The 26,264-nt window shown below is 41.8% G+C and overlaps 2 protein-coding genes across 3 annotated transcripts in view; one reads left to right on the top strand and one right to left on the bottom strand.

Moving 5' to 3' along the window:
- The window catches only part of COL6A6 (collagen type VI alpha 6 chain), a 157,307-nt gene extending 142,046 nt beyond the window's left edge, over positions 1–15,261 (top strand). The window contains exons 34-36 of the mRNA XM_056800677.1: positions 2,378–3,049; positions 8,406–8,502; positions 13,753–15,261. Coding sequence (XP_056656655.1) covers positions 2,378–3,049; positions 8,406–8,502; positions 13,753–13,921 — 938 coding nt within the window. The 3' untranslated portion in view covers positions 13,922–15,261. The remainder of the gene's footprint in view (positions 1–2,377; positions 3,050–8,405; positions 8,503–13,752) is intronic.
- Positions 15,262–19,156: 3,895 nt separating this feature from the next.
- Positions 19,157–26,264, bottom strand: part of PIK3R4 (phosphoinositide-3-kinase regulatory subunit 4) — a 62,604-nt gene continuing 55,496 nt past the window's right edge. Inside the window, exons 18-21 of one of the 2 annotated variants that reach the window (XM_056800262.1) lie at positions 23,220–23,320; positions 22,530–22,654; positions 22,074–22,182; positions 19,157–19,773 (exon numbers count right to left, since the gene is read on the bottom strand). In XM_056800262.1, the coding sequence (XP_056656240.1) occupies positions 19,603–19,773; positions 22,074–22,182; positions 22,530–22,654; positions 23,220–23,320 (506 nt within the window). In that variant the 3' untranslated portion in view covers positions 19,157–19,602. The remainder of the gene's footprint in view (positions 19,774–22,073; positions 22,183–22,529; positions 22,655–23,219; positions 23,321–26,264) is intronic. The other variant, XM_056800263.1, reaches the window with a different exon arrangement.

Here is a 26,264-nt window from a genome sequence, read left to right as displayed (position 1 = left end):
AGCGCTTAGCACAATGCCTGGCATATAATTAATGCTATATACTGTTAGTTCTTTTTATTAAATTCTCACTCTAACACTTATTAGCTTCTCTGTACTTCATGCCACTTGGGTCAATGACATAGGAAGAAATTAAAGGGTAATAATTCATCATAATAGCTTTTAACTGTTATATATATAATACACATAATATATATATATAATAATAATAACACATCACAGGTTTTCTGGCTATTCTTCTCATACTGGAGTTGCTTCTTTCCTTTATGATGGAGCTTAAGCCCCAACTTAAACACGAAGCCTTTCTTCCCTTCCTCCTTCCCTCAACAGCTAGTGCCTCCCTACTGAAGCACTTCATGTATTTATTAATAACATGTATCATATTACGATATAATCATGTTTACTAACTTTCTATTGATGCTCTATAGTGTGTACCAGCTCCCTAATTAGAATGTCAACTCAATACTACTAGAGACAGTTTCATTCTTTTTACTTGTATCCTGTAAAATTTAAAATTATATCTCAAACAATAAAAATATTATATTTTAAGGAGGTTTATTAAATGATCATTAGAAATCAAGGAATAAAGAGGATACAAAATAAAAACCACGGGCCCATAGCTGATTAGGCATTTCAAAATCCCCACCTTACCACCATCACCGCTGATTCCTACATCATGCCAAAAAGAAGGAAGACCCTCAATGCCCACTCCCTTTATCCTCTATCTACAGGAAGTACGTAATGACAGGAAGTCAGTGAGCTCTTGGGATATGTAGTTCTTTTTTAGGGTAACAGATTTTCAATTATACAATCTGTAGCATCTAGCACAGTGCCAGGCACATAGTGAGAGCTTAATAATTGTTGATTGGCTGATTAAATGGAAAGAGAACCCACAGTAGGAGCTGCCTCACTCAATGTGATCATGGAGGATTTATACTAGGCTGTGTCACTCTCATCAGCCACTTCTTGAGCTTCTACCTGGTTTGAATAGCATCTTCATGTATAAGGAAAGTCTGAATACCCATAATGATTGGTTAGATTAGGGAAAAACAACTCTTTTTTTTCTTTTTCCAACACACTTATTCTCAATGAGAGATATATATGTTAAGAAGGTCTCCATACCTAATGAAAGTTAAAAACACTTATTGGATTCCCGTGTTTCTATTTTGGAATACTCATTTTGAATAAATTGAAATAAAAGTTTAATTGTCCCAAAATCATTCTCCTTAAAAAGTGAAGTCAATGAGAAAATTATCTCTGGGTGGAGGGACAAGGGGCAGAGGGGGCAAGGGGAATGAACAATTTACTGAGTGTCTATTATATACAAGATACTATATTAATCATCTTACAAATATTTTCTCGTTTGATCATTGGCACCATGATTAAAAGATGTTGCTGTAGGCTAAATATGCAAGCATCCAAAATCTTTACACAGTATCTTGTTTTCTGAGAGAGAACATGATGTAGTCTGGAAGACCCAAGTTCATCTTCCCTCTCTGACACATCCTGGCTGAGTGATCCTGAGAGAGTTACTTTCACACTTCAGTGCCTTGAGCTACTCTCTAAAACTAGGATTTGGAATGTTGTTTAGCCACTTCAGTCCACTCTTTGTGACCCCATTTGGGGCTTTCTTGGCAAAGATGCTGGAGTGGTTTGCCCTTTCTTCAGCACACTTTAGAGTAGGGGAAACTGAGACAAATGATAAATCACTTGCACAGGGGCCACCCAGCTAGTAAGTGTCTAATGCTGGATTTGAACTCAGGAATATGAGTTCCTGACTCCAGGCCTGGTCCTCAGTGCAGTGTGATGCCACCTAACTGCTAACCATGATTTGCAAAGACAAGTATTGCTGGGAGACTCTGGGGTTCGTCCTTTGAAGTTCTCTACCTCTATGAAATCACCACAAAAACCATGCATATGTTGTGTGATAAAGCAGGTATGGGGGTGTGAGATACCTGGTCCTTTAGCCCATTTAGAAGGACAGTGATGCCCATGTGGAATTGGGGGGATTATGGGAGCATTATCTGCCTTGTCACAGGGCCCCAGGGGGAAGATGTAATTTGAAATTCAGAATAAGTCAAGTGGCCTCCCTTCTCCTCCAAAAGATCCAGGCATAAATCATGCAGTAAAGAAAATAGCATCCCTTTCATCCCCTTAGGCCTTCTATTAACACTTCTGTTTAGTACAATTGAGTGCTCAGGCAAATTCACCAGCATTTTGTAATTACTTCTGTTACATGTTTGGAAGTTCATTATTTATACAATTTGGTTCTTTGAGCCTGCTCTAGGAAGTTTCTAGGTGTCAAAGACCAGGGGCTTGTATTTCCTCTCTTCCACCCATTTTCAGATGAATAACAAGAATAATCATTATTTCTTTGCAGACAGATGCAAGCCTGATGTTTCTTGTGAGCAGGCTAAACCACCAGCAGCGCCATCTTACATAGATGCAGCCTTCCTCTTCCAAGGCTCCCGAGATGTGGGGAGTGCCGAGTTTGAGGATGTGAAAGTTTTCCTGAAAGCTCTGCTGGATAACTTTGAGGTTGCCATTGAACCGGAGACGTCTGCTGTTGGGGACAGAGTTGCCCTACTGAGCCATGCTCCTCCAGGTTTCATGCCCAATACTCGTTCCAGCCCAGTTAGGATGGAGTTCAATTTCACCACCTACAATGATAAGCGCCTAATGAAAAGACATGTTGAAGAATCAGTTCAACAGCTCAATGGGGAAGCTTTCTTGGGTCATGCCCTGCAATGGACAGTGGACAATATCTTCTCAGGGACATCCAACATGAGAAAAAACAGAATCATTTTTGTGGTATCTACTGGAGAAACAAGTTATTTGGACAGGAAAGTCTTGAAGAAAGAATCTCTGCGGGCCAAATGTCAAGGCTATGCCATATTTGTGTTTTCTTTTGGCTTATCACACAATGACGAGGAGCTGGAAGAATTAGCCAGCCACCCCCTCGATCACCACTTGGTCCAACTTGGCCGAATTCACAAAGCAGACTACAGATATGGCGTGAAGTTTGTGAAATCTTTTATAAACTCAGTCAGGCGTAAGTAGTTCGATTCTTTCTTCCCTTTGCTTTATAAGTATTTTTAGTATTGATAAAATGGCCCAAGAAGCAGCCATTCAATCCAATGGCTCCTTGGTGCCCTCTAAGGGAACAAAGCGCATCATCACAGAGAATCCTGGGGTGATAAAGTGTGATGGGAATCACAGACTCCTGGACGTTTCACGTCCAACCTCTGGTTCCTGGAGTGGACAAGGAGTCGTCCCAATTTTTGCACATACGTTTGTACGCCTAGAGCAGCAGGATCTGGGAGGGTGTGAGGTTACAGAGTAGAATTGAGTTATGGGCTGGAAACTTCTGCCCTGTAACATTAGCATAGCACTGTCTTATGGAAAATGATGTTAACACCAAAGTAAGGGCCAAGAAGAAATAAACAAAACTTGGTTTTGTGTTTAGTTAAGATCCTAAGGCAACATTGGAAGTCTTCAGAGGCATCGTTCTGTCGGTCAAAATGAAGCATTGCCTTACAAAAAAATGCCTCTTGTTTCTTGTGCTGCCAGGAATTACTGAAACTTGTCCTCATTAAAAAGAAACATGAACCATCTTTCTTCAGAGTTTGCCTCAAAAGAATGACTTCTCCATTTAAATATTAGAGCAGGGGATTGTTAACCTTCTTGGGCCCTAGACCCTTTGGGCAGTCTGGCGAAGCCTATGAATGGACCCCTACTCAGAATCATGTATTTAAATAATTAAAGGCAATATTAGGTTATCTACAGAACCCTTGGAAAGTCCTTAGGTGTTTGTGAGGCTCTTCAGGGTCCAAAGAGCCAAGTGTAATGACTTGGAGAATAAAAACAAAAAACTACAGGGAGTGTGGCTCAATAAGATAGAACTCATTAGAATCAGAGTAATTAGGGCTGAACTTTAGGGACTAGCTAGTCACAAAATGGCCAACTTGGAAGAGAATCTCAAACACTATTTAGCCCAACCCATAAGGACACCATCATCCCTTGCAGAGAATCCCCAACAAGTGGTCACCCCATCTCTTTTTGAAGACCTTCACTGAAGGAAAACCTACTATTTAGAGGGGCAGGCAGTCCATTCCTCTTCAAGATAGCCTTAAAGGTTGGGAAGTTTCTCCTTATTTTGTGCTTAGACTTTCCTTTCTCCAGCTGATCCTTCTTTGGCTCCTTGGGGATGAACAGAATAAGTCTGATATTACTCTTCTCCCACATGGAGAGCCCTTCAAGTACCCAAATGTATATCATGTTTCTCTAAACTTTCTCTGATCTGTCTCTCATTTTCTCAGTAAGGAATCTGAGAACCAGAGATGGAGAACGATTTACCAGAGACTTAAGAGAGATGGGTGTAGGGGGCAACTGGATGGCTCAGTGGATTGAGGGTCAGGCCTAGAGACAAGAGGTCCTAAATTCAAATCTGGCCTCAGACACTTCCCAGCTGTGTGATCCTGGGCAAGTCACTTAGCCCCCATTGCCCAACACTTACTGCTCTTCTACCTTTGAACCAATACACAATATTGATTCTAAGGTGAAAAGTAAGGGCTTAAAAAAAGAGAGAGAAAGAAAGAAATATGGGTGTAGTGTATAGCAAGCTAATCTCCAAGTCAAGAAGACTTGAGTTCAAGTTCTGACACTGGAAGTGTGACTCTGGGCAGGTCATTCAACCTAGCAGTGGTCCAGAAAAATTGCAAAGGCTATGAGTTGCAGAGAAGGTGCTTGCTTGCTTTGGCAAGGGATTTTTGTTACCTAAGAGTTCTTTGTATCCATGAAATCACATTTAGTTTCCTGATTCTGCAAGAAGAAAAAGTTTTCTGTTGTTTTGCTCTGTAAACAGGAGTTCCAAGAATATGTTCATAGTGTTCAACCTTTGGGATAGCTGTGAGGAAGTGGGAACTTCACAGGCAATAGAGAGAATCTGATTTAGCTAAAACAGAAGGATCTGAAATTGTATTGGACAAGTTGGTGCCTGTGCATGGCGAGCATCCACCACATGTGGAAAAGATACCCACTTAATAACTTACCCTTAAGATCAGAAGACATCCCTACCTCATTAGGGCAGTGCTGTGGTTAACTGTCATAGCCAGGAGTTGTGTAAATGTTGAGCTCCATAAACCATCCCTGCAAAGAGAAGGAATAGAACCAAAATGATTTCATGTAAGAAAGATATATGTGGAAATGATTTGCTTCTCTTTGGAGAGAAAAGCATAATAATCACCCCACCACCCATCTGGAGGCCAAACTTCTGGTACCTTCAACCCCCTGGAAGATGAGCTATGAGTCTGGAAGGGAGAAAAACCTTTGTGCTAAGAAATAATAACCCAAATCCAGTACACTGTCATCTAAGGTCAGCCTTACTGACTCGTAATATGCAATTCTAAGTGTTGGTCAATCAAAAAAACATTTATGAAGGTCTAAGAGTGTTCTATGCCCTGTGAGCTAGGGACTGGGGTATCAACATAGGCAGGACCAGTCTCTGTTCTCAAGAAACACAGTGGACAGAGTCCTGGGCCTGGAATCAAGAAGACCCAAGTTCAAATCCAGCCTCAGACCCTAGCTGTATGACCCTGGGTGAGTCATTTAACCTGTTTGCCTCAGTTTCCTCATATGTAAAATGGAATAATAACAAATAGCATTGACCTCTCAGGTGAAGACAAGGTGACATTATGACTGCAAACCACTTAGCACAGAACCTGACATATAGTAAATGCTGTATAAATGTTAGCCATGATAATGATAATGGGGGGGGGGTAGCAATTAAATAACTAGGTACCTGAAAAATTTATACAGGGTAAGTGAAGGCAATTTTGAAGAGAAGGCTTTGGGGTTAGGGAGATGGAAACTGGGGAAAAGACTCCTGTAAAAGGGGAGATTTGGAGGAAATCAGGGACACTATGGTTAGAGGTGAGAAGAATGAACTTTCCAGGCATGGGAAAGAGTAGATGGAAAGGTAGAGAGGTGGGAGGTGGACGTTCTGTGCAAGGAAGAACAAGAAAACCGATATAAGCTGGATCAAAGATTATATGGAGAAGAATAAAAAAATACGAAGGAGCCATGGCATGGATAATTTGCAATGTCAAAGCATTTTATATTGGATCTTGGACATTATAGGGAGCCCCTGGAGCTCCCTGAGGATGAGGCATGAGTAGACCTAAGCTTTAGAAAGATCACTTTAGCAACTGACTGGCAATACTGATGGCAAGCAGACCTCTTAGAACGCCATGTAGTCATCATCTAGGGGAGAGGCAATGAAGGCTCAAACTAGGTTTCTGCCTTTGAGTAGAGAGAAGGGAACATATAGTAAAGATATTGTGACAAGATGTGGCAATGGTTTAGGTATCTGGGGTGAGAGTGGGAACTTGAGGATGATTTCAAGGTTTCAGTCTGAATAACTGGGAGGCTAGTAGAGCCCTGAACAATAATAAGGTAGTTGGGAAGATGGCAAGGTTTGGGTGGGAGAGTAGCTTTGACAGTAATGAGTTCTGTTGGGAACATGCTGAATTTGACCTCCAGTTTAAGATTTTCAAGAAGCAGTCAAAGATGAGTGATTGTAGCTCAGCAGTTTGTTGAATCATTTTTCTATCCTGTCTGACTCTTCATGACCCTATTTGGGCTTTTCTTGGCAAATATTCTGAAGTGGTTTGTCATTTCCTTCTCCAGCTCATTTTCCAAATGAGGAAACTGAGGCTAACAAGGTTAAGTGACTTGCCCAGGTTCACAGACTGAATGAGGCTGGATTTGAACTGAACTCAGGAAAATGAGTCTTTCTGACTCTAAGCCCTATCTACCACACCACCTACCTGTCCCAAAAGAGAGATTAGTGCTGAATATCCATAAGAATCTGGAAATCATCTATATGAAGATAATAACTGAACCCCTTGGGAGTTGATGAGGTCAATGAGTAATGTGATATAATATGAAAAGAAAAGTGGGCACCTACAGTTAGCAATATGATTGAAGGAAGATTCAGCAAAGGAAACTGAAAAGTGAACCATTTGGTACAAAGCAAGCCAGGAGAGAAAAAGGTCACAAAAATCTGTCTGGGGAGAAAGTGTCCAGATGGAGATGTTTGGCTGTTTAGAATGATGCGTTAGAGAGATCAAGCAGGATAAGGACTGAGAAAAGGTCATTTGATTTGGCAGTTAAGAGATAGTTGTTCACTCCAATAACTTTGAAAAGGCCAATTGCATTCTGATCCTGCACATCAGGGGGAAAAGTGCAAAAATCTCCCTCAGATTAGTTCACTCGGAGATCAGATCCTTGCTTCATTAGGCTGCTCCTTTCATTTACTTGGGTTTTTTTTGGGGGGGGGACTTCTCAGTGGGAGTAGCATCCAAATGAAACTTACTGGGAAAGTTACTGAGATCTCATTTATGGTCTAAAGAAAAGGTTGTTACTAGCTTTGAAGCCAGAAGCCCTGAATTGGAATCTGGTCCCTGCCTCTTGTTTACTAGTTAAAGACATATAACCTAGCTGATAAAGAGTGCTGGCCTCATATCCCATCCCCAGTATTTACTAAGCATGTGAATGTGATGACCAAGTGACTTAATTTCTTAGCACTGCAGAGCTAAAAACAAAGTTAGCTGTTATCGCTGTCCAGATTAGAAAATGCCATTTGGAAGACTAGATAAAGCATTAAGGATGGCAATTCCCATTGGGTAAGGGAAAAAATCTCTAATTGCATTCCTAAGGCAAAACTCACCCCAAATCCAATTCTGAAGCATCTGTTTATTAGTTATCTGTGTTCTGAGACAAATGATGTATGTTCATGAATCAGTATTCTGGGAGCTGATGCAGCAGTCGATGCAGCTGCCCCATTCTCAGCATGCGTCCTCTCCCCGCCCCAGCCTAGCCTCTTTATCCAGCAGTGAGTAGCATCTGTCAATCTGCCATGGGGATGGACTCCCTCAGCCTCTGATACTGGAGTCCTTCCAGAAAATCCAGCAGGACCCCTCTGGTCTTTAGAGATGATTGTTGAAGCTCTTGAGGCACATAGGGGTGGGGGATACAATAGGGAGGGGATATGGACAGTGGAGGAATTCGGACACCAATGTTTTATGGCTAAGCAGGTGTGGATGGCTTATGCTACCTTTTTGTGGTCCTGCATCTGGCCATAAATTCTTCTTACCCAGAGGCCTTTGACAGTGGAGTCACTTAGCATTAATGGCAGCAAATCAGCATTAACACAGATGGATTTTCTGTATACACAAATGAGTCTACTGGGAAATTTAATTTGGAACATATTTTACTGCGCTGATCATTGTCTGTTTCTGTAATAGGTAATGAGAAGTGGAAAGGCCTACATTAAATGGAGTATAGATTTGCAATTGTGTTGACAGAAAAATACATGCGAATCTAACAATAACCTGCTCTCTTCTTAGGTGCAATCAACAAATATCCACCAATAAACTTCAAAGCAAAATGCAGTAAACTCAACTCTCCAGATCCAAAGCAGCCATCAAGACCACAATATCCCCTGTAAGTTGGAGCATTGCTCATGTGTTTGATGGACCAAGCAATTGGATTTCATCATTATAAAAGTATTTCTAGGGAGGCAGCTAGGTGGCTCGGAGGATAGAAAGTCAGGTCCTGAGTTCAAATTTGGCCTCAGACACTTTTCCTAACTGTGTGATCCTGAACACATCATTCAATGCCCATTACCTAGCCCTTACTACTCACTCTTCTTTCTTGGAATCAATGCATAGTATTGAGTCTAAGATGGACGGTAAGGGTTTTAAAAATAAATTAAAATTATCTACTGCTGTCCCATCTGCACATGATATGCCTTAGGAAACAAATTCAGGGGCAGTGGGTGGCTCAGTGGATTGAGAGCCAGGCCTAGAGACAAGGCCTTAATTTGAAATCTGGTCTTGGACATTTTTTAGCTATGTGACCCTGGGCAAGTCACTTAACTCCAGTTGCCTAGCCATCGCCTCTTTTCTGCCCTGGAACCGATACTTAATGTTGATTTTAAGACAGAAGGAAAGGGTTTTTAAAAAACAATTGGGGTTTGTAGGAGAGAGACACTAGTGTGCTCCTATAATTGGAATTTCATAGCAAACATACATCTCTCCTTTCTAGATAAAAAATCAGCTAAGAAATCACATTGTGCTTTATGGCTTTATTTTCTACATCTATAAAATGAAATGCTTCTCAGGCCCCTTCTAAGTCTAGGTTTATGATGCTAAATTCCACAGTGTGCTGTCCATACATCATTTAATTTAATTCTCCTAAGTAGGTAATATGCATATCTTTGAGGGCACCTGGGTGGCACAGTGGATAGCGTGCCAGGTCTGGAGTCCAGAAGAGTCATCTTTCCGAGTTCCCAGCTCTTTGCCAAGAGTTAGACACAACTGAAATGCCTTAAGGGAGGCTAGAAATTATTCTCCCCATTTTGCATAGGAGGATGCAGAAGCTCAGAGTTTATTTACCCAAAGCCACACAACTAGTAAGTGCCAAAGATGAAGCTTGAGCCCATTCATCCCCAATTCTGTCTAAGGAGTCATGCTGCCCCTGGATCTGCTAGACTTTCCACACCAGGACAAATCTCCCCTTTATGAATTACAACCATTCTTGGACCTTTGATGAGGATTTGGAAATGAATTCCATCAAGTTAGGGGTATTCAGCTTTTATTTCTCGTGGCTCTTCAGCCTTGTTTTAAGCCCAGAGAAAACTTGTAACCATCCAGATGAGAATCTGGGTTTAGTGCTGACAAAGCCACTGGGGAACTGTCCAGCAGCAAATAGCTCCTGAAGTGTAGCATTTAAAAGACCTGAAAAATTAGCCCAGTAACTCCCCTACATTGAAAGTGTCTGTTGATTCTCCCCTCTAGAATGGAGTGGTAAGACTATCATTTGACTGGCACAGGGTGGGGACTTCGAGTAGATGCTACAATAAGGTGGTTGTACCCATAGGACCACCTCATTAGGTGGTGAGTTTTATCCTAGTTTCTTAGGCTCAAAAGAAGTGGATAGTCTGTTCAATCATGTTTCAGTTATGTCTGACTCTTCTTGACTCCATTTGGGGTTTTCTCAGCAAAGATCCTGCAGTGGTTGACCATTTCCTTCTCTAGCTCATTTGACAGATGAGGAAACTGAGGCAAACAGGGTGGAGTGATTAATAGCCCAGGTTCTGAGGTCAGATTTGAACTCGGGAAGATGAGTGTTCTTAATTCCAGGCCCAACAATCTATCCACAGGACCATCTCACTGGCCCTATGAAGGCATCCCATGAGATAATCCATAAAATTAAAAATGCCTTCAAAACCCTTGTTTTCTCCATTTTGAAGGTAGCGTAGATAACGAACTCTCATCAATTTTAGAAGGGAAAATGTTTATTTGTTTTCCTTTCTCCAAATCACACCAAGGATGTCAAGATATTTCCTTTGAGACAGGATGCCAGCTCCTGTAGATTTCTGAAATGACAGCATTTCTGTAAAATTGAGAAGGCACTAAGGAATTTAGACAGGAAGTCAATGACATTATTTTTAAGATTTCTCACAGTGTATGTTGGCTGGACCTTGTCATATTGTCTCTTGGCATCCAATAAAATCAACCAAAGACAAGCCCACAGAGCTTCTCCTCATCCCCATTAGTTGTACTGTGCCCAGGAAATGTGAGTGGAAAGGCAGCACATTGGAACACTAAAGACTGCCTGAGATGAAAATACCAGCTGTGTGTGGGGAACATGGCAGGCAGCAAAGATGATTGTAGTTCCTCAGGACAGCTTGAGTGAAAACTGGCTCAATCCTTCTGGGCTTTTTTGTTGAGGTATTTGGGGGGAAATAGACAGCATTTGTCAGATCAGGGGGAAAATAAAGGAAACTTGCCATACCATGAATAACCAAGAAACGGGGAGCTGGGGAGCTCAGTGGATTGAGAGCCAGGCCTAGAGATGGGAGGTTCTAGGTTCAAAAGACACTTTTCCTAGCTGTGTGACCATGGGCAAGTCATTTGGCACCCCCTTGCCCAGCCTTTACTGCTCTTCTGCCTTGGAACCAATGCTCAGTATTGATTCTAAGATGCAAGGTAAAGGTTTTTAAAATAAATAAAAAGTATTTACAGCTGTTCCTTCTGCACATGATTGTATATGCTTTAGGAAACAAATTCAGGGGCGGATAGGTGGTTCAGTGGACTGAGAGCCAAGTCTGGAGACACTGGCCTCTATCCACACAACTTCCCTAGTTGTGTGACCCTGGGCAAGTCACTTAATCCCCATTACCTAGTCCTTACCCCTCCACTCCATTGGAACCAATACCCAGTACTGATTCAAAGATGGAAGGTAAGCATGTGAAAGAACAAACAACCAAGAAGAGAGACAGATGGTCAGGCTAGATTAAAGCCTTGAGGTATATAACCCCAGAAATTTGTCCAATCCACAAGGAAACAACTGAGGCAGAGCTCCCAACCAATAACTATTTATTAGAGGGACCTGGCACCCTCCAACAAGCAGGATCCCAGAACTGCCCTACAGTCTGAGACCCCTTCCTTCTCCAGAATATAACTTTATTGCCTTCAGTTCCCAGCTCATCCTTACAGGCTTGGTTGGTCCAGGCATCAACGCATTATCCCATTGGTGGACCCCAAACTCTTAGCATACCTTCTCATCATGTGGCTACCAAACAGTAAGGTGGGCAGGTGGCAACCAACCCATCCACTGTACCTTTAAGACACACGCTTTAACAAAGGGGTTCAAGGCAGCCCAGGGTAGTCTAGTAACAGACCCTACACTGATATTTGCTATTACATCAAGCCTCTTGTCTAGGCAGCCAGACCTGCTTGACCTGGGTCACAAGGGCAGGGATACAGGATGGAGGGACTCTTCATGTTTCATGACACTTTCCACTGACGCTCTTGACATCTCGGTGGAAGCCCCCTTCAAGTGAGGCTGTCAAGTTAGAGTTTAAAATTGAGTTTTATGAGAGAAAAGACTTATTTTTAGAAACAATTTAACTCTGAGCTATAACAAGTTGCATCTGATTATTGTTGGTCAATAATAAATAACTTATCACTGTCCCTATGGAATCCCACCAAAAAGGATAATCCTGATTAGGAATAATCATAGGAATAAAATTATTGATTGAAGATGGGCCGAGGTCTACCAAAATAGGGCAGGAGGCAGATTATATCTCCCAGGTAAGTGCCTAGTCAGCCTAGAGACAAGAAAGTTCAGGTGTTCACACCAGGAAATGGCTTGTGCCTAGACCTTAAAGAATCTGGGGGACTTGAAATCAAAATAATTTAATTGCAAAAAGTGGTTGTTAACCAATGACGGTAAGAAAATTAAATCTGCCACAAAGCTATTTTCAGTTTTCTAGAAGATGCTGAAAGAGGAGATGATATTCTGTGTGTACAATTCTGATGATGGGCAAAATCTCCTTTTTAATATATCCAGGCTATAGAGACACCAACATGTACAATTCAATTCAACTCCTCTAAGCTTCCCTAATCCCTCCTGACCTCATTTAATCTGACATTAAAATTCTTTTTTTGATCTGGCATTTCTAATATTTTATTTCCCAACATTTTAAAATATTTTATTTTTTCCAATGAGCAAGCGTTTCTTTTCTCTCCCTTCAATTTAATAACAACAAAAAGACCAAGAGGGATAGATAGCACCAAGGGATAGAGTGCCACGCCAGGATTCAGGAGGAACTGGGTTCAAATCTGGACTTAGACACTTCTTAGCTGTGTGATTCTAGGCAAGTCACTTAACTGCCTAGTCCTTACCATTCTCCCCTCCTAGAATAGCTGCTAAGACAGAAGGTGAGAGTTATTTTCTTTTTTTTTAAAGCCTTATCACAAATATTCTTTGTCAAACAAAGCAAATTCCCTTATTGATCTTATCCAAAAATAGCTCATGCACTTTGAGCCTAATGCCTCTGTCTATAGGTGGGTAAAGATGCTTCTTCATTCTTCTGGGCTTGTGGTTTCTTCTTGCATTGATTAGAGTTCTAAAGCCAATCACAGTTTTTCTCTGTAATGATGAGTTCTAGATCTACTCACTTTTCTCTGCCTTAGTTTATGTGGGTTTTTCCAGGAACTTTCATTTTGGGGGGCATAATAAGCCATTACATTCATATACCAATAATTCCCAAACATGTAACATGAGCCTTTAAAAAAAAATCCTTTCTGCCTTAGTACTGGTTCAAGACAGAGGATTAGCAAGAGCTAGGCAATGGGGATTGAGTGACTTGCCCAGGGTCACACAGCTAGAAAGTCAGGTCAAATTTGAACCCAGAACCTCCCATTTCTAGGCCTAGCTCTCTATCCTCTGAGCCACCTCACTGCCTCAATGTGAGTCTTTTTCATTTTTTCTTTTCTCCACCAAACATTTTTCAAGAGCTTGTAATTTGGAAACTAGATTGTCCAGTTTTGTGTCTGCTTATTTCCATTGTACACCTATTGGTGGAGTTAATAAAAGAACAATGAATTGTCTGGAGCCCTAGCTCCCAAGTGCCAGGAACATAAGGATTGGTCAGATATACACATTTCAAAAATACATGTAAGTAAAAATGAAAAATGGGGAGAGGGGGAAGAGAAGTCTCTTCCCTGACTCAGCTAGACTAGAGAAGCTCCAAAGTTCCTTCTGGGAGTAAGTCTACAATCTTAAGTTAAAAGGCACAAAAAAATTTCAGAAGGTAGAGGAACCATTCCATTTTTATTTGTAATTTGAATAAAATGATCTATCTTCATGTTCTAATGTGTTTTCCATTTTTCTCTTCTATAGTCTGGCTCGTTCTGGATCCTTTGAAGCGAGGTTTCTAGCCAAAAAACCTCTCTCAAGAGTCGTCCAAGGTAGTGCTGTTCGGAACACCAAAAGGTTTATCAGGAATAAATCCCATCCCCTTAAAGATGGAAGCAAGACGCCCACCTTTGTTCCCAAGACTCGTCTTTAAGAAGCTGCCAAGGGCAACATCAGTCAGTGTTGGGAAACAGTGTGGAAAACCGTGTTTACAGGACCAAGTGGAGAAACACAAGTGCCTTCATGTTTGCAAGGGGATGCATCGCCCGAGTTCCATGAATGGTTACCGAGTAACGCTGACCGTGGCATCCTGCTGACCCGCCTCATCTGTACACTTTATGGTGGCATTTAGGTCACTAGAAGCCAGACCATTTCAAGAATCGAAGACCAAAGTTTCCAAATGCCACGATAAAGTGGAAGATTGAAGAATCAAAGGTGCTGTTTTGAGGTCTTATTTAAGTATATTGAAAAGTCTGGTGCCTACAGATTATAAAATGGGAGCCGCGTACGGCGTATAGGATGTATCTACGTGTGTTCGTGGCTGTGGTGTTGGTTTTTTACAAACTACACCCTCCAGTCTGATTTATATAACCCAGCTTGCCTTCTCCACTTAAAACTATCTAATGCTCAAAAATGCATTTTGCTGTTGGTGGTGCTTTGGTGGTAGGTATTTCCGAGTGCTGCTTGGCCATCCACACCGTCTGACTTTTCCCTTTCGCACTCAGTACCAGTGGTCCTTGTCCAGCAGCAGCAGCATTTTCTTTCTGAAGACTTTCTCAGAAAACCAACAAATTTAAGTAGAATTCTTTTTTTCCTGCCTTTTCACCTGGATTCATGTCATTTAGTGACTCCAGAGATGAGGATGTGCTTCACCTTGGCCTTCCCTTTGGTTTATTCCCATTCATCAACCCAAGTGCATGTGGGCAGTCTCTCACATGAGCCAGATTTCCTCTCCACACCTCTTCCTTCCACCTGCAAGAAGCAGCCCCACCACACCACGAGTTCTGGCCCTCGTACTCAGGCAAAACTATCGACCCAGCTTCTGCAGACTTCAGGGGCCCAAGAGAGCCCCAAGGAGTTTATACAATAGTCATACTCAGGTGTTCCCGGGGAAAAGACAAATTATATGCAGAGTAAACCGTACATCTCTCTAGTAATTACCGTTTATTGGGTTGGTTGTTCCCCACTATAGGTGGGGTTCCAGTTCAGATTATCAAATGTGAGAAAAATCTTAACAGAATTCTTTTTTCAGACAAATTCTGATTAAAGTTTTTGTTAACTTAAGCAGAAAAGGGTTTTTTGGTTCTAGTTCCTCTAGTCTGTATTTGTGCTTTGGTAAGTAAAAGGATTTTTTTTTTATTGAAGTTCCTTCTAATACCTGCCATTCTGAGTATGAATTCTTGTTGTATCAGACTGTAGGTGTTCAAGATATGAAATTGGCCTCGAGAACCTAAGGTGGAAGTTAACTAAAAAAATAAACAACTGTCTACTTCATTGTTTGGATTTATTTTTTTTTTTAACAACTTTCCTCTTGCCTTGAAGTGAAATACTAAGGTGGGGGGGGGGGGGGGGGGAAGAAAGGCAAGTTAATTGAAGGTTCTGGTTGCTGGAATTCCAGTTCATTAAAGTTTTATTTAGTCACCAGGAACCAAGTAAAGGCAGATCTGGTTGGTCACTAGGATGAAATACTCACCCTGAAAAAAATGAATTATTAGGCCATGGCCATGGCTCCATGACTCTTGCAAGGCAGCGAGTCAGACTTTCTGGATTAAGCAATACGTAGATGTAATTCGAGAGTACAACCAGATGTGGTTAAAGATATAGCATCCTTCCTTTCTTGTCTCCACGTCCAATAGGTATATATGAAAATATATGTATATGTGACTATATGGGTGCATTCATATATTCATCAGTTTCTTGAATTGTTCTCCCAATCCTTTCTACAAGATTTGGTACTGTCTTGTGATAATACATCCAATGGCATCTAGCAGCAATAACCAGAAGTATGTTACCGGTAAGTTACAAGCACCAGCTTTCTCAGAAAACCGGCACATTTACGTAGAAGTTGTTCATAAATCCAGGTGAAAAGGCAGAGGGGGGAAAATAGCTTTTCAGGAGAATTTCAAAGACAAGCTGAATATTTTGGAAACTCTTCCCTGTTGTGGTTTATGTAGGATTTAATTTATTCATAAAACATTCCTCCCTCCCCAGGCTCTGTGCTAATTTTAATTAGCAGAAACCCCATAAACATGTCTAACAGGGCTTTTAAGGAGACTGTGGATAAAATGCTGCAAAAAGAAGCCAATACTCTGTTTCCTAATTAAGCCAAGTCACTGTGCCCCTGGGCACACATATGTTTGTGTACGTTTATCTGTGTTTTATACTTCTGACCATTAGGCTAGACTGATGATGACACAGCTCTTCACCGTGAGGCTCAGTCATCTATGGAGCTAATGGCTAACTGGCATTAAACACTGAACCTGAGAACTTCAGTTTTGAAGCGGTTGGCTGTAGCCCCCAGGCTCCTGGAAAAAGGTGGCATGTTTTGCTTGGCCTGCTGTCACAGGTAAGGAGCTAAAAAAAGAGATTTCCTTGCTGAACAGTAATAATTCTCCCTGCAGAGGGGAAATGAATGTCATGTTGATGGAGAATTCATTTGTGTATTAATGCAAATTTCTGACATTGAAGAGGCACAGAAGATTATCTTGGCCAGCAGTAGTACTTGTTCTGACCATTTTAATTTATGCATAGACATGAATATCTGGTTTTAATAGTAAAAACACTTTAATTCCATCTTTCCCAAAGAGCACCTTGCAAGACTATTTTGAACCAAGTTTGGGACTTTGCACTAATTTGGAAGTATTGATAAAAATTGAAACCAATCTGAAAGGAAGGGAGCCAATGGCTGCACACTGGTCCATTTGATCACACCTCTCAACAGGAAGATGGTTACAGGAACAGGATGCAAATACATGTGGGCACATAGTAAAGGCTGCCTCATCCCAATGATTGAAGCCTAGGGAGAAGCTCCCAAGGGAAAGGGTCAGGTATCCATTTATTGACTTGTAATCACTACTTCTTGGAAATTGTAGACTTACTGCAAAACTAGCCTCCCCTCCTCCTAGCCTGGAAGTGACCCTCTATTCTCAAAGGCTTTGCTGAGTACCATGTATAAGGTGGAATAACTGTTTGGAGGAGCTCCATTATAAGGTCATATGGTCAATCACCAGGTAATTAAGTATTTTTGGCCACATTGAGGCATGGAAGAGTTGTGATCTCTATCGATGAAATTATGGGTATTTTAGAATATTGATTAATGGCTTCCATGTTGAAATGAGCCTGTTTAAAAATGGTCTGCACATCTAGCAACTGTCAGAAGTAACCAGTTACAAGGGAAGTCTCCTAAACCAACCTCAAATTAATCTGAAAAAATGAGTAATGAAAGTTTTTGTTTTTCTAAATGAAGACTTAGAAAACTTCCTGACAATTATAGCTCTTCAAAAGTACTGTGGGCTCCACACTAGGAGGTGGGCACTTGGTCATTAACCTTTTGTTAGAGAGCACTGGAGAGGGAATTTGTGCCCATACATGGGTTAAACTACCCTGTGAAACCTCAATTCTGCCATGGCAGAATCCTGATGGTGACTACATAAGGGATTTTTTTGAAAACTTTTTAATTAACATCACCAATTTTTTTGTTTTTTTTTGTTTTGTTTTGTTTTGCTTTTTAAAACCCTTACCTTCCATCTTGTAATCAACACTGTGTATTGGTTCCAAGGCAGAAGAGTGGTAAGGGCTAGACAATGGGGAGGGGGGGTCAAGTGACTTGCCCAGGGTCACACAGTTGGAAAATGTCTGAGGCCAGATTTGAACCTAGGACCTCCTGTCTCTAGGCCTGACTCTCAATCCACTGAGCTAACCAGCTGCCCCCAACATCACCAGTTTTTTAAATCCTTTCCTGTGGTTTTGCTCATGTTCCAGTTGATAGGTCAACTAGCACAAACATTTCTTTATTGTGTGATATTTTCCAAACAGCAGGCTCGGATCACCAAATGGATTTTCAGACATATTTAACATGGTCATGAGGTTTTTTTTCACCTTCCAGTTAAAGCCAAGCCCAATGGCTAACTCTGCCACATGTAAAAGTGAAAATTAATGGTTGAAATTATGTGGTCACCAATATTTATTATATCTCAAGTCAGAAATTTATTTACAAAATAGAGAGGAAACAATAGAGAAATGTGAAGGGGATAGAAAAGTTATCCTATCAGGCAGAGATGAATTAGCTCTCAACCAGGAAAACCAGTAGTGAGTAATCATATGGCTTCCACCAAGATGGAAGCTAGTCTCTCCAGAAATTAGGAAAGGAGTCAGACTTTTCACTTATGCCACAAAGTAGTCCAGGAGTCAGTCCAAGTTAGAGCCAAGCACCAAGCCCACAAGATCCAAGCTGCAGTCCACAAGACTGACTGAAGCCGTAGGATTCATGGCTTTTTATGGTGACTGCCCCTTTTCACAGGGGCCAATCACAGTTTCCAAATTGTCTAGCACTGCCCAGGGGCAGTGTTTATGGCAGGGGTCCCCAAACAATGGCCCACGGGCCACATCAGGCCCCCTGAGGCCATATATCTGGCCCCCACCCCACTTCCAGAAGGGGCATCTCTTTCACTGGTGGTCAGTGAGAGGAGCAGTATATGTGGTGGCACTGCATTACTCATGTACAGTACTACTTCTGGTGACATAATCCTTTGTGTGGCGCCTTGTTCTGAGAACAAGGTGCTGCGCAAAGGATTATGTGGCTACACAATGGAAGACGTCAGCATGGTGAGTGGTGATCTGGGGAGGGGATTCCGCACTGTGTATACTGCTGCTGGGTTAGGGTTAGGTTTTTATAGTCCAGCCCTCCAACAGTCTGTGTAAAATGTTTGGGGACGCCTGGTTTATGGGAACCAGTTCTCACCTTCTGAAGTAGTGAATATTCATCAAAAGGGTTCACAGATTCCTGGCTGATTGAGTTTCTGAGGATCTGAACTCTGATCACAGGATTCACAAGTTTGGGACTCAGTAAAAGGGGGGGAGCTCTCTAAGCAAGTGACTTGTGAGTTCTCCAAGTATCTTGCTAGCTTCTCACCTAGTACTAAGTAGGGTATTCCATCTTTTGCTGATTCAATTCAAAAGTAGACAAAGGAGAGTTAATCCTGTCTTCACAATCTAAGTAGGGGTACTTAAGTTGGTGTTAACTCAGGATAGACAATAGAGTAAAGAATTATCTTTCACACACATATCTAAGAATATACTTCTCTCTTGCTCAACAAACTAAGGCTTAACCTGTTAGGGAAATTTTGTTTTTCCCTTTTTAAATTTGCATGTTTAAAAAATACAATCTGAACAGGTCAAGTGGAATTTATTGTCAAGCATTTGAATAAAGCAGATACGACTTAAGAGGGCAACATTTCATGATGTCTTTTTTCAAGGAACAAACATTTGTTGAACTGATTCAAAGTAAAATCAGCTGATAAAATACGTTGCTATGTCTTGGCACTTCAAATGAATCATCTCCACAATCTAACATGACTCTCTCCTTGGGGGTCACTGAAGAATCCATGATCAATCACTTCCTGACTACCCTGGGTATGGTTTTCTCAACTCATTCAGCCACAATATAGAACAGACCACAATGATTCCAAAACTGGGTTAAAGGTAAGACAAAAGCACTAAGGATAAGACTGTTCATCTCCATCTTCAGTCAATTCTGTTTTCTAAAAATACTTTTTTATATAGAAAATTGTATATTATTTATTTCCTTATTACAAATTATACAAATTAGTGCAGTTCCTATTTCCACACTTTCACAATCCCATCTCTCGAAGCAGTTACTATAAAGCCTTGTGTAGTCTGGAAAGTTGCGATATCTGTGATGATATCATGATGGCCCACAGGAAGAGATTCTGGGCCCCTCCGAGGGGTATCATCCGTGGGTCCAATCTTCTGTTTGTTTTGAATTTCCTAATCAGAGGTTGAAAAAGGAGGTAAAAAGACAAGGACCGGAGGTTAAAAGGTTATGCTATCCACACTAGATTATGTGAGCATTCTTGCTTTGGGCATCAGTTTCATAAATATCTCTATAAAATGAAGGGAAGTGAAGTGACATACTGTTATATTTTGGGGTACAGCCTATTCTCAGGATAAGGAAAACTTTTAAATCTATATATTTGAGGAAGTTTTTATATTATGACAAAGGAAAGTGTTTCCCCCCTTATTTCCTATTCATTCTATAGTTGTCTCCCCTCCATTAGTTTGTGCACACTTTGAGAGCAAGGACTCTGCTTTTGGCAGTCTCTGTATCCCCAGTGTTTAGGGCAGTTCGAGGCCCATAGCAACCACTTAATAAATGCTTACTGACTGACCTATCCCCTCTCCTCTAGGATGTTTGAAACTGCCATCCCGTCAAGATCCCACTAGATTTTAGATCAAGCCATACCACTGCTGGGTTTGTACCCCAAAAATATAATAAGGAAAAAGACTTGTACAAAAATATTTATAGTTGCACTCTTTGTAGCAGCAAAAAAAAAAATGGAAAATGAGGGCGTGTCCCTCAATTGGGGAATGGCTGAACAAATTGTGGTATCTGATGGTGATGGAATATTATTGTGCTGAAAGGAAAAATGAACTGGAGGAATTCCATGTGAACTGGAAAGACCTCCAGAAACTGATGCAGAGTGAAAGGAGAACATTGTACACAGACTGATACATTGTAGCACGATCAAATGTAACTGACTTGCTACTAGCAGTAATGCAATGAGCCAGGACAATCCCAAGACGCTCTCCACATCGAGAGAAAGAACCGTGGTAGCACAAATGCAGAAGAAAAACTTGAGATTTATCATTTGTTTATATGGGTATAGGATTGGGATTTTGGTTTTAAAAGATTGCTCTATTGCAAAAATGACTAATATGGAAATAGATATTGAGGGATAACATATGCATAACTCAGTGCAACTGCTCCAGGAGGGGTTTGGATAGAGTGGAGGGAGAAAACATGAATCATGTAACTGTGAAAAAATACTTTAAATTAAGAAAAAAAAAAAGATCCCACTGGAAATAATTCTGAACCTTCTCAAGATGAGTCCCTTGAGAAAGAAAACATTTCAGACACGTCACCTCCCTGAGATTGCATCAAAAGGGTGTATGTAAACATTAGGACACCATCCACATTACAAGAATGAATATTAATCAGATATGATGCTTCACTTCATGTGAAAATGGTACTGCCTAAATCAAAGTGCTAAAAAGTGCTAAAAGCAAACACACTTTGTTTCCCTTAGGTCTCTCTGGCTAAGGGAATCCTTTGGATCCAAGCTGTTCCCCTGCTGCTGGGGGAGGCGTAGCTTGGCCGGACGGGCTACCTATACCCTTTGTGTAAATGCTCCCCAGGTCCCTGGGTTGTTTTCTGTGGCTCCCTAAGACGTTCACGCATGCACACCCCACTACCCTCTAAAGGATCTGCACAGAATCCAACCAGGAGGCCAACGTGGCTGAACCAAACCCATTTTCTATGGATGGGCCTCACAAATGTGGCATGGCACAGGTTTGGTCCAGCCCTCCCTGGAGGTGATGCCAACAAGAAGTTAATTTGCCCCGCCCCCCCAACCTGATCTAATCAGAAGGGAAACCAAGAGCTTCAAGCAGCAGGTAACCAAGCAAACAGCTTTCTGACCTGTTACAACGGGTTCCTGCCCACAAACTCAAATGGCTTATTGGCATTCTAAAAATAAAGTGTGATGAGAAATGATACTTCTATGTGGTTTGTGGAATCAATCTCATTATTCTTTAGTGGCATAGTTTATATGATTATTATTTTCAATTTGCATAATGTCTAAGTGCCATTCAAACAAGATAGCTGAATGAGTGAATTTCTCTCTAATGAATGAAGGGAAAACTTTTAGTTGGAGTTTATAGCTCAGTTTGCTTCAAAAAAGGAAAAAAAAAGCCTCAAACTAATTTTAAAAACTGCTCTGAAAGGCCATGAGGTTGGATGCAGAAAGCAAGCTCTGGCTAGAAAGTCAAGAGGTCCTGAGTGCTAGGCCTACTGGGCTACGAGCTAAGTAACCAAACATGGGCAGAATCCTCTGAGCCTCGCTGTCCACACCTGTCCAGGGGGCAGAAGGGGACTTACTGGATACTGTCTAAACTCTGAAGGCGCTATGATCTTCTACCTATGATTTAGGAGTTCAAGAATTAAGTCATCTCACAGAAACAAGAATTGAAGGGGGAAAAACTCCAAACGGTGCAGAAATTTGCCATACCTGGACAACTTCTGTGCCTTCAATGATTTTCCTATAGTAGGACACAGATGGGGAACTGCTACCTCCGGCAACAATATAGGACCTCTCTGGGTAAGCCAGATCCCAAAATCTGTGGGAAAAAAATGGAAATAGTGACTAACTCTTGGAGGCCCAAGTCAGTAATTGCTGATTCTGGCTTAAGTTCCTTGGTAGAGAATTCTAACTTTCCTTCTTTTTAGGAGAGCTTCAAATTTCATGACATTTTCTAGAAACAATAGCCTAAAATTAGTTTAAAACAAAGAATTAACAGTTTTCCTGGAAGAAAAGAAATGATCTTAAGCATGAACATAAAGCCAACATTCCTAATTAATTTTTTTCTAAAAAGCAGCTTGTTAGTAGCCAAAGTTGGAAAAAGCTTCCGCCTCCCTCCCCCCCCCCCCCCAACGTCCCATCTTTCCTGTTAGTGGAACTGTATACCTTATCTTCATGTCTGATCCTGCTGTTAAAAGGATAGGGTTTCCATCTGCAGGGCTGCAGTAGATCCCATGAACACTGTGTGAGGAAGGCTGGGAAGGAACAAAAATGGGTCCATTTGGCTTTACCTAATTTTAGGGAAGTCATCGCATGACATTAAATAAGAAAACCATTTTGAAAACATTCTTATGACTCTGAAGACTCAGTTATCCAAAGATGTGTGTCCGGCACAGAGATGTGGCTCCTTCCAACCCCACCCCCAAACTTGTTTTCTTTATAAATCTAACTAGATGAAAGGACAGCTGACTTCACTGGCATTTTTTGGCATTACTATTTTTAATATATATAACCGAATACACATGACTTGTTATAAATATGTAATAAATCATGATAAATATGCTCATCCAATAAATTTTCTATTAGCTGTCGCTGAAAATCTCTCACCTCCTCTCTCTCCCAAGAAGGAAAGAAAACATCTCTTCCTTGGGGCTAAAAAAGTAGAGCTCTGGTGGAGATGCCCCTAACTGTAAGAGACTCCCGCCCCTAAATAACCTTAGAAAAAAGGGCAGGGAGGGGACTGAGGCCACGTGGTGTTTGCCTGAGGAAACTCCCGCATTAACACCAGAGCCCATATCCGGCAGAATGCTGAGAGTGGGGAAATGTGGGGCCTCACGATGAAAAGGGAAGCCAAACCTGTAATTCGGACAGAGGCGGCGCGCTGCTGGCCCAGAGAGTGAAGCGTCTGTCCCCAGTTTCCATGTCCCACATGGACACCTCATTGTTGCCTTGAACAGCTAAGGGAGACAGAAGGCCAACAGGATTACTCCCGGCTTCCACCCCTGCCAGCTGGACAAGCTGGGGCTGCCCTCGCGGCCTCTCTCCCCGGGACCTCCCCAGAGCACTGGCCCCCAGCAATGGTCTCGGAAGTTAAACAAGCTGTTCTCCAGAGATCAAGATGGAGAATGTTGGCAGTTTCCATGGAGGGTGGAGGAAATGGGCTTAACATGGAACCCAAATGATGAAGATAGAAAATGTGAAGAGACCCATTTGAGGCAGGCAAAGAAGGGAAGAAGAGTGAGGGTGAGAACGTGCAGACACGGTCTTCATGTTATGCTGATAATATCCAAACCTTGTATGCCATTAAAACAAGAGCCTGAGGGGCAATGAGGTGGGTCAGTGAATAGGCAGTGGGGCTTGGAAACTGGAGGTCTTGGGTTCAAATGTGACCTCACACATGTCCTAGCCATGTGACCCTGAGCAAGTCATTTAATTCCAATTGTCTAGCCTTTTCCACTCTTCTGTCTGGATTCATACTTAGCATTGGTTCTAAGATAGAAGGCAGAGATTTTAAAATAAAAGAAGAGCCTTATACTGCAGCTGGTAGCATAGTGCCAGGCCTGGAGTCAGGAAGGTCTGAGTTCAAATCTGATTTCAACACTTAACTAGCTGTGCTACCCTGAGCAAGGTACTTACCATCTGCTGGTCTCAGTTTCCTCACTTGTAGACTAGAGATAACAGCAGAACCTATCTCCCAAGGTTGCTCAATGAGGTAATTGTAAAGTGCTTTATCTAGTCCATAGAAAGCATATATAAATGTTCACTATTTTTATTCCTATTACAGAGGTCTCATTCAGATTTTGATTTAATATGGAAAATGGTCCTTTTCTACTTCTATGTAGTCATCGTCCTTCTTTCCCTAGGAAGCAGGATCTCTGGGGGATGAGAGGGTCACAGGGGCCACAGACAGGATTTCTCTATCTCAGGCCACTCAGATCCCCTAAGATGAGAAATCTCACCCATCACTTCCCCAACAAAAGTCAGTGAGCATGCTCCATAAAGTCAGGTCTTGTTCCAGGCCAATTCTAAGCAGGGAGACTCTCTGGGTCTGGTGCTTCAGCCTGCTGTCAGGGGAAACAGAGCAAGCCCACAAGCTTTCTCCCTAAGCCCGATGCAGGACGAGCTTGCTCTGGAGTCCCGCGCACCCATCCGGGCCTTAATTCCCTCACTCCACGTCCCTGGCGTCCTAAGACGGAAACCCTTTGGAAAGGGCCAGGGAGCACAAAGAGATGCACACCCTTCTCTATTTTCCCTCTCTGGTGTCCCTACAACCGAGATCACTTACCACACCACTAACCTACTGGCTATGTCGCAAGGCTCATCTCTGATAGCTTCAACTATTTTTCCTCACCTTTAGCCAGGACGGGCCAGAGAAGTTAATGAGAACATGTAGGTCCCTTCCCTCTTGGTCATTCACATCTAGGATTAGCATCTCTCAAGAGGCCACTGCGCATTTGTAACATGAAGAATGTGAATGAAGACAAAATGGGTGATAAGCTTTTCATGGAATCAAACCTCCCCAAAGCCTGTCATGACTACAGTGTTCTTAGCTAGGAGAATGTCTCTGCGGTGTGTTGAATTCTTTCAGTCAGCACTAGTCAGAATAGCTTTAGACTCAAAAGATGGGACCCGCAGCTGCACAAACATTGGTTCAATTAATTTTCATATTTGAGGGGTGTCAACATGGAATCTAGGAACCCCAAATTTGAGGCCTAGTGGGCTCTGGTAAACCCCAGGTTTTAGGACTAGCTTATAGGTTGAAGACCCCAAAGATGGTACTTGTTCCCTGTTTTCCTGGGAATTCACCCTGAAGGGAATCCCAGGCTAGCAGTTTCAGACTGAGTGGGGGGACCTTCAGGTGAATGACAGTCCTAGTTGGGTGGGACTAAGCATATGCTAAGGTCCCTCTTTGTCTTAGGTAGTCTCCCCTATTGTATCAGAGACCCTTTCCCAAGAAGACCCACACCTGGGCAGGGACCACCCATTTAGTATCCATTGGAAGCAGCCCCTTCTCTTACACCCTAACCTCTAGCAATGATTCTTTTCCCAAGCTTGATTGCCTCCTGGCTGTGTAGTTTGAACACTCCCATTTTCTTTGTAGCTATAGTAATGTCAATCATCTTTCCCTGCCCCAGGATTCCCCAAATGGTATATAGGTTCCCCAAATTCTTTTGTTCCTTGGAGTCTAGCCTGGTGGCACTCCCAGGGATAACATCCCCAGAGTCCAGGGTTTATACCCTAAAAAAGTTGTGGTGCCAGACTCTGAGTAAAGAATGAAATACTGGACTGATCCTTATCCTGATTAAAGACTTGGTTTTTCTGACTATTTAATAGTTCTGTGTTATTTCCAAGTTAACAGGGAATCAGAAAGGAGTCCTCCCAAGCCATGTGCAAGGGAAAAAGATGAGCTAACACTTGAAGAGTTAAGGATTTAACTACACTAACATGTTGCCATCAATGATGCCATTTTTTAGTTCTCTCAAGCAGCCTAACCACACTCATCTAGTTTAAGAAATTCTGTTAATGCTTTAGTAAAATCCAATTCACCAATCTACCAGTCCATTAACACTGCTGAAAAGGGAAATGACACTAAGTCTGGCATGACCTGTTCTTGACTTAGTTGTGTGGTTCTTATAGATTATCCTTCCTATAGTAAGTATTTAAACCGTATTCCTTATTTAAACCGTATTCCTTTAATAACATATCACTATTTTTAGGGCAGCTAGGTAGCACAATGGATACAATGCCAGGCCGGGAGTCAGGAAGACCCAAGTTCAAATCTGGCCTCAAACATGTCCCGCTGTATGATCCTGGGCAAGTCACTTAACCCCAATTGCCTAGTGCTTACTGCTTTTCTGTCTGAAAATTGATTTTAAGATGGAAGGTAAGGGTTTTTTAAAA

This window comes from Monodelphis domestica, chromosome 5, assembly GCF_027887165.1.
Source record: "Monodelphis domestica isolate mMonDom1 chromosome 5, mMonDom1.pri, whole genome shotgun sequence".
NCBI lineage: Eukaryota > Metazoa > Chordata > Mammalia > Didelphimorphia > Didelphidae > Monodelphis > Monodelphis domestica.
This window is presented reverse-complemented; position numbering and strand designations above follow the sequence as displayed.